Source organism: Lithobates pipiens, unplaced genomic scaffold (assembly GCF_037356315.1).
Source record: "Lithobates pipiens isolate NorthernLeopardFrog02 unplaced genomic scaffold, aLitPip1_a1.2 Scaffold_1, whole genome shotgun sequence".
Taxonomy (NCBI): domain Eukaryota; kingdom Metazoa; phylum Chordata; class Amphibia; order Anura; family Ranidae; genus Lithobates; species Lithobates pipiens.
Genome location: NW_027507685.1, coordinates 174,792,360 through 174,806,581, shown reverse-complemented (window position 1 = coordinate 174,806,581; position 14,222 = coordinate 174,792,360). Strand labels below are relative to the sequence as shown.

General features: G+C 40.4%; 1 protein-coding gene across 3 annotated transcripts in view; it reads left to right on the top strand.

The window, feature by feature from the left end:
* LOC143979226 (uncharacterized) overlaps window positions 1-14,222 on the top strand; it is a 35,626-nt gene that overhangs the window by 4,958 nt on the left and 16,446 nt on the right. For all 3 annotated transcript variants that reach the window (XM_077478916.1, XM_077478917.1, XM_077478915.1), the window contains exons 3-6: window positions 939-1,133; window positions 4,057-4,165; window positions 7,753-7,851; window positions 11,835-11,933. In XM_077478916.1, the coding sequence (XP_077335042.1) occupies window positions 939-1,133; window positions 4,057-4,165; window positions 7,753-7,851; window positions 11,835-11,933 (502 nt within the window). The remainder of the gene's footprint in view (window positions 1-938; window positions 1,134-4,056; window positions 4,166-7,752; window positions 7,852-11,834; window positions 11,934-14,222) is intronic.

The following is a 14,222-nucleotide window of genomic DNA, read 5'->3' as shown; positions in this document are numbered from 1 at the left end:
TCGCGACCTCGCCCCGTAGAGACTCAGTTTGCATTTTTTGAAAAAAATTTGCGCAAATGCGCGCGCTAAGCACTTACCACGACTTGTTCGAGCCCCGACTTTTTCATGCCCAGACTTAGTTGGGGTAGGCAGAACACTTTGCTGGGGGTGGGTCAGCCCGACACTTGACCTTTGACCTCTGGGGGACACGCCTCCTGACCTTTGACCTTTGGGGGAGGTCCCTATTCTAATCCCTGAGTCCTAACCTTGTTCTTCTAGGGGAAACCCTAACCCTAACCTTGTTCTTCTAGGGGAAACCCTGACCCTAACCCTAACCCGCAACCCCATCACTACAGGCCATGCCAGTCTGTCCGTTTGGTATTTTTAAGTTACAAATGCTTATAATATCACTTTAACCTAACCCTGACTTGTACTTCTCAACAACATTGTCCCTTACTTGTTTGGAGAGTTCCTTGGTCTTCATGGCAGTGTTGGGTTAGTGGTGCCGTGGTGCCTCTTGCTTAGGTGTTGCAGCCTCTGGGGCCTTTCAAATAGGTGTGTGTATGTAATGACAGATCATGTGACACTTAGATTGCACACAAGTGGACATCATTTCACTAATTATGTGACTTCTGAAGTTGCACCAGAGCTTTTTATGGGCTTCATAACAAAGGGGATGAATACATACACACATGCCAATTATCATTTTTTTATTTCTGAAAAATAGTTTTATGTATATATTTTTCTAATTTTACATTTTACATCACCAACTTAGACTATTGTGTTCTGATCCATCACATATGATTCAGATTAAAAAAACATTGAACTAGACGGGGGGGGTTGAATACTTTTGCATTGCACTGTATGTCCAGACTTCTGCTCTTTGGCCCAGGTCTTACTGGAATATATGACTGAGTTGTCTACAAGTCCATTTTTCTTTTCTTGCTCTCTCTGTGCAGGATTTTATTGTCGTGAAGAGACCCGATGGGACCCGATGTTCATTCAGCATTCGTGCCACAGAGGTCAACCAAAATGTGTGTTTCTCCCCTTCAGGATGTCCAGAACTCTTGTTTACTCTCCTGGGAATGGAGGACAAGACTCAGAAGATGATTGCGGAGTTGGCCAGCAAAATTGTCCGGCTGTTGACTAGGGAGGTGGGAAAGAAATTCATAAGAGAAAAACAAAACAAAAAACTGGGTGAACAATCTGCCTAGTTCTTCGCCCACCTGAACCCCCTGCAGATGGTAGTTTACAAACATGAGCTGTAAGTCTGTTAATTTACAGCAGTATTGTTATTGCCACAAAATGACAGATCCCTGGCTAGCTTTATTTTGTAAAGAAATTGGCTGAGGACCTGTCATCTATTGGGAAGTAATTGCCCAACCCATTTGTTTACAGTCAGAAGCCAGCTAAGGATCTGTCATTTGCTACAGTTTTAGCAGCAGGACAACTTGTGACAAATGAGTGGTCAACCTCACACCACACGGTCACTGATTCCTATCAAAGAAACTTTCTGCCTCACCCTGCACAAAGATTTTTCCAGTCTGCGGGACCACAGTCTAAGTGTCACCAGACTGAGAACAATTGTCACTGAGTTTAGTTACCTAAGAAATTAATCCTTTGACCGCTTAAGGGCCAGCCACCGCAGTTATACTATGACAATGTGGCTCGATCCCGCAAATCGCTGTAGGTGTACATCGGCTCGTGGGGGAGCCAGTCAGCGGGTGGGGCCACTACTCATGTCAGGAATGACAGATCCCTGGCTATCTTCTGTATGTAAACAAACGGGCCTGGGATCCTAGGTGATATTGCTTGCTCAGTGACATTACGCAGGACAGGTTTGTTTACAATCAGAAACCGGCAGCACTGCTACCAATGGTAAATGACAGATCCCCAGCCATTGTTTATAAGCAATGGAATTTTTAAAGGCGCACATCATCCTACTGTGCAACTTCACATGCAGGTTTAAGGCGCCCCAAAGTATGTTAATTATGTTGTTTTTTGTGTATTTTTAAAGGGCTTGTAAAGGTAAAAAAGAATTTCACCTTAATGCATTCTCGGGGGCCGAGTGATACAGTAAGTGGCTATAGCCGCCGGCTGTATCACGGGAGCGCGCCCGCAAGTGCTTCTCACCATGCGAGGGAGCTCGCATGAATGTGAGAAGTACTTGCGGGGGGAAGCCGAGACAGCCGCCGAGGGACCCCAGAAGAGCAGGTTCGGGACCACTCTGCAAAACAAACTGCACAGTGGAGGTAAGTATAACATGTTTGTTATTTAAAAAAAAAATTCCCTTTACAATCCCTTTAACCCCTTTCTTACTGACATAACAGATATGTGCAGCCTCATGGAAGTGGCCTTTTTTCAATGGGGCCGCATATATGCGTATCTCCCTTTGTACTCGTCTCACCCTAATGAGCCCTAGACTGTTGTTTCTGGGTCACCTGATCGCTTTGATAGCCTCTGATTGGCTATCACAATGATCAGTCACTGTGAGCCCGCCCCTTTGTTTATTTCCTCCTATGAATAAAGAGGAAGATGCATTGTATTTTCCTCTACTTGAAAGAGAGGAAAATGTAAACAAACCAAAGTGTGTAATAAAAAAAAAAAAAAAGACCAGGGTTAGTGTTTAGGGTTGGTATCAAAGGTCACATTTTTGGGTAGAATTAAAGATAATAAATATATATATATATATATATATATATATATATATATATATATATATATATATATATATTTATTTATTATTCATTTTTATTTTATTTTTTAAGCAGTGTGTTTTAGGCAGGATAAAAAAATTGCAAAATGTTTCTGGGCTGTACTACGGGTACAAACAACAACTAACATTCACATATGTGGTATTGCTGCAATGGTCAGAAGTAGAATTATTTATTTTGGGTTAGGTTCCATGCACACAGGATGTTCAAAAAAGTCTTTCTGGACGTCGGATTGCTGGCAGAAAAACTTGCTTTTAACATAGGTTTTTAAACACATTTATGCGTGTTTTTCAGCTTACATTCAGCTCTGCAATGTAAAAAACACTGATACATTTTTTTTTTTTTTTTATATTTACCTGTATATTTCTTGCTATTATTTATCAGAATTTACCATCAAAGAATAAGGCCTCATGCACACTGAAGCTGATAAAAAAAAAAAAAAAAAAACTCCCAAAAATGTCAATTTAACAGCCCTTAAACTCCCCTCTATGCTATCCTATGTGTCCATGCACACATGGACGCTTTTTTAAGTTTATCAGCAGGGGAATTTATGGGCTGTCGTCTAAATGCCTGAAAATAATGTTCAAGAGCAGTTCACCCAATCACAAAAAATGCTGAAAAACGCTTTTCCTTTGATAAAAAAATAAAATAAATCTAAGATATTAATTACCATTTACCACCAAAAAAGCCCAAATCGACCTGAAAAAAACAAAGTATAAGTCACATGGATACACTAAGTAGTTGTGACGATATGTACAGTTTTACTAACACATGTCAAAGCTGCAAAATTGGGCTTAGGCTTTTAGATTTGTTTTATCCTTAGGCGTGAAGGGGTTAATGTTGTCCTTTTAAGCCCATTAAAAAAAAAAAACTCTACCAGTTTAATGTTAATTTTAAAACATTCTTTTGCATTGTCACATATTCCCCATGGCAAGTTCTAGCTATCAATTTTATTTATTTTTTATTTATTTTTTTTTTTAATAAAAGCTTGCGAATTAGCCTTGGAAAAAGGGCAATTTCCCTATGGGTTCGGTGAACCTCCAGTGAACTGACTTCTGCTCAGTTCGCTCATCTCTTATAACTTTTACTGCTGCTCAGTGCTGTGAAATGTATAACACGTTTTTAATAGACCATGTCCAGTAGGTTGGAAGGTTTTAATGACTGTTGTAAGGAATGATTACATGTTGGCCAAGCATGTATGTTAATGCAGTTTTGGTGGCAACATAATCTCTGGGGAACAACAGAGAGGGTTCTGGATGCTATTTAGGTTTACTCACGTTATTTCATTTTGCTCCTTCTGCTTGTTCTTCCAAAGGTGTCTTATCCTATATAAAATGCTATGGTGCTCCATCTTTTATTTCAGGTACCTGTATCGTGTGCGGATGCTGCTCTCCATTTCTCGAAGGATAAATGGGAACATATAGCAAAACCTTGGGAACAATATAAGAACAAACAGGACACCTGGACCATTGGTGAGAAAACTGATAAATGTAGCTTTATAAATGTGTTTATACTCGGGTAAGCTTAATTTCAAACCACACCTTCAGAATTGTAATCCTTATAGGACCATGGAGATTCCAAAGGTGATCTGGAATTTCTTCTCCTCTAGCGAAATCAATAATAAAAGAGGCACATTACTATTTTATAAACTCATCTCCTCCTTTCCCCCAAATACCAAGACTTCTAATATGCTTAAGTGGGACAGTGGCCTTTCCCAATCATTTTCATGGGAAACATAGTACAAAGCCATAAGAATTAATAACTTGACATCCTCCTGCATGGAACACTGGGAAAACTCCCAAAAAATACTAAATCGTTGGTATTTAACACCATACAGACTTTCCAAAATGTTCCCATCTTCATCCCCCCTATGTTGGAGATGTAACACCCGAATAGGTAATATATTACATACATTATGGGGAGGTAAAGCTTTGTCCAGTTTTTGGAAGTCCATTTCCTCATTTATATTCCTCATTAATCTAATAGCACTCACACCGGCAATGGTCTGAACTTAGATATTTGCCCAATCAATTATAGGACTATAGTAGCCAATATTTTATTGGCCGCGAGGCTCGCCATAACCAGATTATGGAAATCCACTTTAGAGCCTAACCTATCAGATGTCATACTAAAACTCAATTCTATAGCCCATTTTGAACTAATGCTAGGACATAAAAATAATGCTATAGCTAAATTTACAAAAGTTTGTCTTGCATAGACTTTACATCCTAGAGTTTCAAATTTCCTAAAATATAACGAGAACGACAAATTTTGTGTTTCAGGTAAATCATTTAACTAATGCCGTGTACACACGGCTGGACTTTTCGACAGCAAAGGTCAGACGGAACAAATCAGTCGGACAATTTGATCGTGTGTGGGCTTCATTGGACCTTTGCTATTGAAAAATCAGACGGACTTTAGATTTAGAACATGTTTCAAATCTTTCCGACAGACTCGAGTCCGGTCAAAAAATCAGTTCGCCTGTATGCTAGTCCGACGGAAGAAAACCAACGCTAGGGCAGCTACTGGCTATGAACTTCCTTATTCTAGTCCGGTCATACGTCATCACGGTCGAATCCGTCGGACTTTGGTGTGATTGTGTGTGGCCAAGTCCGATTCAATGGAAGTCCGTCAAAGTCAGACGGAATTCAGTCCGTCAAAGTCCGGTCGTGTGTACACGGCATAAGGGATTGAACTGAAATGGTAACTTCCTCTCCTTTTTCCTTCTTTTCCTCTTTTTCCTAATGTTTAGCAACCTACCATTGTTTACAGAATGTTCCCGTTTGGGGTAAACAAGGATTGATTTATTATTCAAGAGTAATACACTATTAGTTGTATTGTACTGCAAACAAATCATAATAGATACTGGTAAGGTATTTTGGTCACTTTTTTATAAGTCTTATACAGTATATGTGTAAGATGAAATTATTGAGCCAAAATGTTGATGTACTACTTTGTTATATATCTGAAAAACCCAATAAAAATGAACTAAATGTGTTTATAAACTTATCTTTGAATTCAATTATTGAGCAAGCTGCATACATCCTGAAATGTTAAATGTGTGTACCAGAACCCTGAAAGATTTATCTTTTTGTCTTGATGTCGTCCTGAAAAAAAGAGCAGTGTGTTTCCTATGCCCAGACGCTTCTGTTCTGGTTGTGATTGGGGAAATACGCTGTACATGCATTGATAGACTCCAATAAGCGATTGTTGTTTACACGAGTACGGCTGTGTACAGCCAGTTACTTGAATTGGTGGCGGCAGAATAGATTTAGGTGCTGCAGAATATATAAACTTCTGCAGCTTATGAATGTTTGCATGCAGAGTGACGGAGCTTCCTCTTGCAGTGGAAAAAGGCTTAAAGTGGAGGTCCGCCCTAAAAAAAAAAAAACATAAAAATGCTTCTAAAAATCTGAAAAAAAAATGCAATGAGTTTCAAGCCTCAGTTAAGCATAAGTTCAAAGAGACATGTATACAAGTACCATCATCCTAATCAATAATTTTTTAAAAGAAACAAGAGGTTATGAGGCAACTGTAACTAATGTGACCAAACCTACAAGATTATAGAACATCTCTGGAGTATCTCGGTACTTATTAGCACAAGTAAATCGAAAATAATAAAAAAAAATTTTTTTTAATAATACTCAAGGAGAAAAATTATACAAAAAAAAATACAGTCAAACATAGAAATAAAAACCATACACCACAGCTATACAATAACTATCGGGTTTTCCCGTAAAGTTTATGTTGAGGGGTGGCGTAGCGAAATTCCTCTACCGGTTTCGCGGTCAGAAACCGCTTCTTCAGGAGAGAGATCTACAGGGTAGACAAATATAATAGGGTATAGTAGAAAAACAGCAATATATATAACAAAAAAGCAACATAGTTTTACATTGATTAAAATTAGAAGGGCTCACCAATACAACCAGTAGCAACAGGTCACAGGGCCCGCCAAATTCCCCCAGCGGCGAATGTGGGGGGAGTATATAGGACTGGCTCTGGTGTAAAAAAAAAAAAAAGGGTGAATTAGAAATAATAATTAATAAAGGATTAATAAAAGTAGAGTGAAAGAGAACACCAAGTGTGGGGGAAAAAAATAAATTATATATATATATAATTTTTCCCACACTTGGTTGGCTGAGATGGCTGTTGCTAGGCAGATCGTCCTAATCTGCCACTTCCTACTCCGTGGTGATCTTCATTCTTCTCCTCGCGTTGTCTTCTGGGGAACGGGGCGCACTGTGTTCTGGGAACTGTGTGTGTCCGAACACAGCTGGCCATTCACAAAGCGTCGCACAGCAGGAAACGGGCAGTGAAGCTGCAAGGCTCCACTGCCTGTTTCCCTTAGTTCGAATGGTGGCACTGGCACCCGATCCGATGGACGGATCAACCGCAGGCGGCTGACATCGCGGGCACCCTGGACAGGTAAGTGTGCTTATTAAAAGTCAGCAGCTACAGTGTCTGTCTGTAGCTGCTGACTTAAAAAAAAAAAAAAAAAGTTTTTTCAGCTGGACCTCCGCTTTAATGAATAAAAGATCATTAAAGTGATTGTAAAGTCTTGTGTTTTTATACTTACCGGCTCTGTTTCAGTGGATTTTCAGAGCAGCCTAAATCCTCCTCTTCTTGGGTCCCTCTTCTGTACTCCTGCCCCCCCATTGAGTTCCCCCATAGCAAGCAGCTTGCTCTGGGGGCACCCGAGCCGAGTAACAGCTCCGTGTGTCCATTCAGACATGGAGCCGTGGCCCGGCCTCTTTCCTGATCTGCTAGCTGACTTTGACAACAGCAGGAGCCAATGGCACTCCTGCTGTGTCTCGGGCTATCAGGAAGGACAGTTTGAAGGCCGAGACACTCGTGGACATCGCTGGATAGAGATGGGGCTCAGTAAGTATTGGGGGGGGGGGGGCTGCTGCACACATAAGGCTTTTTTTTTTGATAAAAAAAAAAAAAAACGGAGTTTACAACTCCTTCAATTAATTCCAGAGTAAAAGAAGTAGCAAATTTAAGGTAGGAGGCTGGTAATAAAGTGAATAATGCAGAGTTTTCTTTTACTCTATTTCAGAACAGTCAACTGCCCCAGTGCAGCTCAGCACAGAAAAGAATTACCCCATCAAGTTCTGCATTAAGAGGGAGCTGGAAGAAGAAGCTCATCATTCTGCTGGTAAGTATTTAATCTAAAGGTTATAAAGAATGGAGATCAGCAGTATGCATAGCTTTGTACTTGCTGATGTGTTGGATTGCCTTGAGCCACATGGGTCCTGGTATCAATTGTCATCTTGTATGTTCTTCCCATGTTTTATGGATTTGCTCTGCCGCTTTAGTTTCCTCCCGCAACCTAAAAATGATTCTGTTAGTCTAAAGCTGAAATGTAACCACTTGAAGACCATTTAAAAAATGATCCACCGAGTAAATGGATACCTAACATAACTTGTTTACAGGTTGCCAGTTTAGAGTAAAAGCAGAGGTCTAGCACTAGAATTATTCCTCTCACTATAACATTTGCAGTGATACATCACGTGTGGTGCGAACACAGTTTTTATGCGTATGCAACCTTGTTTCTCTTGTTTCAACATTTTGTCTCTTCGCGTGAACATGGGGGTGGGGAACAGAGGCACTTTAATGTTTTTATATTAGTATGTTGTTTATTAAAAAAATTATTTTTACACTGTCCCTTTCAACCACTTGCCAACTGAGCACTTTCACCCCCTTTCTGGCCAGGCCAATTTTCAGCTTTCAATGCTGTTGCACTTTGAATGACAATTGCGCAGTCTCAGTTTCACATGAATCGAGTTTTCTTTTGGTGATATTTGGTCACCACTGGGTTTTTTATTTTTTTGCTAAACAAACCAAAGAAGACCAATTTTGGAAAATAAAAAATAAAATTATGTTTTCATAGTTGGATGGATGGATATATATATATATATATATATATATATATATATATATATATATATAATGTGTATCTCTCTTTTGCAGAAGTGCGCTGATGAGGCTACACTGAAGTGTGCTGATAGGAGGTGCCGATGAGACTGCACTGATGGGCTCTGATAGGCGGCACTGTTGGCACTGCACTGATAATCGGTGCCTTGATTATGACTGCTGATATCCCTATAACACAATCCGGTTATTGGCTCTTTTTCTCTCTTCCTGTCAGCGCAAAGAAAGAAAAGCCAATAATCGGCTTATGTGGACATCCGTGAGTAGTTGTCATTGGCTGACAGCTGATCACGTGGCAAAGGGCTGCTGTCATTGGCCCTTAACCCCAATCTGTGATCAGCTGAGTCCAAAGGACTTAGCGATCACAGAGCGTGCTGCAGAGGGCACAGGGGAAGCCTGTTCATGGGAGAACTTCCGGCAAAGTAAGCCTGTGCTGTAGTCGTCATTCGGCTACAGCAGGGGCAGGAAGGGTTTTCATTTTTTATTTTTTTAACACTTTTTTATTCCGAAATGTGAGCATCCCTTGTGATAGAAATAAAGCATGACAGGTCCTCCTTTATGGAGACAGCTGGGGTCTATAAGACCCAAGATCTCTCCTCTACCCTTTGAAAGCATGAGATTAAACAAAAAAACATTGGTCTAATGCCTTCCAGGGAAAAAAATGGTTCTGTTTACATCTGCCCTCACCAAAAGTGATGAAAATGCTCATCGCTACCAGTCTCCTAGACCATAGAGGTGTTGGGAGCAGCCCGGTCTCCAGTCACCTCTATTGTAAACTGGCACAGCAGCTGGATCGGATAGACTGGAGGTGGGGGGGACCCACCAGGAACTGGCGGCCCACCAGCTGTTGCAGAACTATAAATTCCATGAGGCCTTGCAAAGCTGACAGTTACAAGCATGACTCCCCTAGGCAGAGGCATGATGGGACTTGTAGTTCCACAACAGCTGGAGGGCCCCCAGTTTGACACCTCTGTGTGCTACGATTGCTTTTACTTGTTAGAGAATTGTCCGCTGCAAATTTGCATCTGCAGCCATAACCCCGGTATAACCACTTGCAGTCAATCATGTACATGTATGTGATTTGGCAGCAAGCAGGTAATCTACTTATATTTTGCTTTCCCTAAATCCAGACGATGTATTTTCAGTACAGGAGAGGAGCCTATACAATTGTACATGACTGAATGTGAAACTGCAGTTCAGCTGTAAATATAACTTTGAAAGAATTTAGTTATATCTGTAGTGCGGAAAAATATCTGTTCATCCTGCCAGAAATCTTATGAGCGGATTACTTCCTGTGCTGAGTGATTAGATTAGCATTGATTCCTGTGCACCTCCCCCTCTGTGTTATGTGGAAAGGGGGGGAGGGGGGTTCAAAAGCTGCAAACCCATTCCATTGATTTATTTTTCTAGGAAAGTGATGGAGAATATTATGGAAAATGAATTTGTTTTTTAATATTTTGTCCTTTTCTTGTTGGAAAAACCAATAATGTAGCAGACAAAATTAATGTTTAGGTATATCTTGAAGTCGGGTAAACTTTTGTTCCACACACAGGCAGAGTACTGGAGAAGTTCAACAAATGTTAATATAGAGAATTTATATCTATATACAGTGGTGCTCATAAGTTTACATACCCTGGCAGAATTTATGATTTCTTGGCCATTTTTCAGAGAATATGAATGACACAAACTTTTCTTTCACTCCTGGTTAGTTTTTGGCTCAAGCCATTTATTAGCAGTCAACTGTGTTTACGCTTTTTAAATCGTAATGGCAACAGAAACTATCCAAATCACCCTGATTAAAAGTTTACATACCCCAGTCCTTAAGAACTTGTATTGCCCACTTTAACATCAATAACAGCTTGAAGTCTTTTGTGGTGTTTGTGAATGAAGCTCTTTATCTTCGCATTCCTCTTGGCAAAAAGCCTCCAGTTCCTGTAAATTCTTGGGCTGTGTTGCATGAACTGCACATTGAGATCTCCCCGGAGTGTCTCAATGATATTGAGGTCAGGAGACTGAGATGGCCACTCCAGAACCTTCACTTTATTCTGCTGTAGCCAATGACAGGTCAACTTGGCCTTGTGTTTTAGATCATTGTCATGTTGGAATGTCCAAGTAGGTCCCATGCGTAGCTTCTTGGCTGATGAATGCAAATGTTCCTCCAGTATTATTTGATTTGACTGCATTCATCTTGCCATCAATTTTGACAAAATTTCCTGTGCCTTTGTAGCTCAGCGATCCACCTCCGTGTTTCACACCAGGAATGGTGTACCTTTTCATCATAGGCTTTGTTGACTCCTCTCCAAATGTAGTGTTTAAGGTTGGGGGCAAAAAAAATCTCAACTTTGGTCTCATTCCTCCAAATGACTTTGTGGCAGAAGGTTTGAGGCTTGTCTCTGTGCTGTTTGGTGTATTGTAAGCGGGATACTTTGTGGCATTTGCATAGTAATGGCTTTCTTCTTGCGACTCGACCATGCAGCTCATCTTTATTCAAGTGCCTCCTTTATTGTGCATCTTGAAACAGCCACACCACATGTTTTCAGAGAGTCCTGTATTTCACCTGAAGTTATCTCTGGGTTTTTCTTTGCATCCCGAACAATTTTGCGGGCAGTTGTGGCTGAGATTTTAGTTGGTCTACCTGACCTAATTTTCCATGTCTCAATTAGAGTTTGAACACTGCTGTTGGCGTTCTCAATTCCTTGGATATCTTTTTATATCCCTTTCCTGTTTTATACAGTTCAACTACCTATCCTTTGACAATTTTTTTGCTTTCCCCATGACACACACAGACACACACAGACACACACAGACACACACACACACACACTACAAGCAAACAGGTCACAGGTGAGGATGGTTAACTTTAAAAGCCATTCAAACCCCTTTGTCAACTTGTGTGCATGTTATCAGGCCAAAATCACCAGGGTATGTAAAATTTTAAATGGGGTAATTTGGGTAGTTTCTGTTGTCATTATGATTTAAAGAGTAAACACTGTTGATTGATAATAAATGGCTTCAGCCAAACACTAACCATGAGTGAGAAAATTTTTTGACTTATCATTCATATTCTCTAAAAAAATGGCTAAGAAATCATAAATTCTGCCAGGGTATGTAAACTTTTATATGCACAACTGTATAGGGTGGAGTAACAGAGGAGCTAAAGTGAAAAATACAGTTTTTAATGTGAAGTTTTCTATTAATCTGTTTTAGACCAACCAACATCCCCAATGCAGCAAAGTACTGAACCAAGTTACCCCATCAATCTCTGCATTAAGAAGGAGCCAAAAGAAGAGTCTCGGTATGTTCCAGGTAAGTATTTAATATGAAGATTACAAAGACTAGAGATCAGTAGTATGCATGGCTTTGTACTTGGAGATGTGATGGGTCGCCTTGAAGCACGGGGTCCAGGTTTTAATTCCCACCATGCACACTGCTTACACCCATCTTGTATATTTTTATATACATATTTGCTCTCGCTTCATTTCATCCTGCAAACCAAAAATATACTGTTCATTTAAATCTAAAGTTTAATCTGCTTGTATTTCTTCCTTTAATTTTTTTTTTGGGGGGAGGGGGGGGGGGTTTAAAAAACTTAATTTATTTTATATAAAATACATAAAAAAAACTAAATATTTTAAAGCTTAATCAACATGCTAATAAATATTCCAATAAACACTTTCCATTTTCACCACATACTTTTATTTTCTCTGTGATGTCATCACTTGGTCTCTTCTTCTAGAGGCGATTCAGTTCGCATTGTGCGCTATACATGTATTTCATTCATTCATTCATTCTTCTCTATGCAAGTCAGGCAGATCATGGCTGGTAGGAGGATGCTGACTTGGCTTCCTAAAAACATCACAACGCCCTTCCTTAGTACTCTCGGGAGTGTTCAGCTCTGGTGCAATCAGTGGGCTGGCTCCTAAAGGAAGCAATGCAAATATCAAGATGCCTTGATAGGCGGGTGTCCGCCTGGAGGAGTGAGTGTTTCTAGGCAGACTGTATTGGCATGTAGATGGCCACATGTGCTGATGAGACTCCATGATTAAAAGAACTGAAATCCAATGGATGAAAAGGGTGGGTCAGAGACTGTAAAGCTGGGGAGGAAAGGGCTAGATGTTGTTGTATACCCTTGAGCCAGGAAATGAGCTACGCTTGATCTGATTTGCTGCAACTTCTATTTCACACTGAGAGCCGCTCACAGTGTGCAGGAAAATTGGAGTAAGCAATTTTCAGTACAGGAGGGAAACCTTATACTGTCAAACCCGAGGAGTTCAGCTTTAACCACTTCCTGCCTGCGCTATAGCCGAAAGACGGTTTACTTTGCCGGGAGGGTGTCCCTGGACATCCTCCCGCGTGCCCCTTGTGGCACGTGAGTGGTGCACTCTGTGATCAGCTGAGTCCGATGTCGGGGTAAAGGGCCAATCACAGCGGGCCATTACCACGTGTTCAGCCGTGTCCATTGACAGTTGATCACGGAAGTAAGCACACGCTTTTTATCAGCTTATCTTTTTTCACAATGACATCGTGAAGAGAGAAACGGAGAGCTGATAACTGGCTTGTGTTAACCACTTTCAGACCGGACCATTTTGCTGGTAAATGACCAGAGGTCTTTTTACACTTTGGCACTGCGCTGCTTTAACTGGTAATTGCGCGGTCATGCAATGTTGTACCCAAACGAAATTTGCGTCCTTTTCTTCCCACAAATAGAGCTTTCTTTTGATGGTATTTGATTGCCTCTGCGATTTTTATTTTTTGCGATATAAACGTAAAAAGACCGCAAATTTTGAAAAAAAATGATATTTTCTACTTTTTGTTATTAGAAAAATCCAATAAACTCAATTTTAGTCATACATTTAGGCCAAAATGTATTCAGCCACATGTCTTTGGTAAAAAAAAAGTCAATAATTGTATATTTATTGGTTTGCGCAAAAGTTGTCACATCTACAAACTAAGGTACATTTTCTGGAATTCACGCAGCTTTTAGTTTATGACTGCCTATCTCATTTCTTGAGGTGGTAAAATGGCAGGGCAGTACAAAACCCCCCCAAATGACCCCATTTTGGAAAGTTGACACCCTAAGGAAATTGATAAGAGGCATGTTGAGCCCATTGAATATTTTATTTTTTTGCCGCAAGCGATTGAATAATGACAAAGTTGTCACTAAATGATATATTGCTCACACATGCCATGGTTATATGTGGAATTGTACCCCAAAATACATTCTGCTGCTTCTTCTGAGTACGGGGATACCACATGTGGTCGACTTTTTGGAAGCCTAGCCGCGTACGGGGCCCCGAAAGCCAAGCACCGCCTTCAGGATTTCTAAGGGCATACATATGTCATTTTACTCCTCACTACCTATCACAGTTTTGAAGGCCATAAAATGCCAAGATGGCACAAAACCCCCACAAATGACCCCATTTTAGAAAGTAGACACCCCAAGCTATTTGCTGAGAGGCATGTTGAGTCCATGGAATATTTTATATTTTGCCACAAGTTGCGGGAAAATTACAAACTTTATAAATTTTTCACAAAGTTGTCACTAAATGATATATTGCTCACACATGCTATGGGCATATGTGAAATTACACCCCA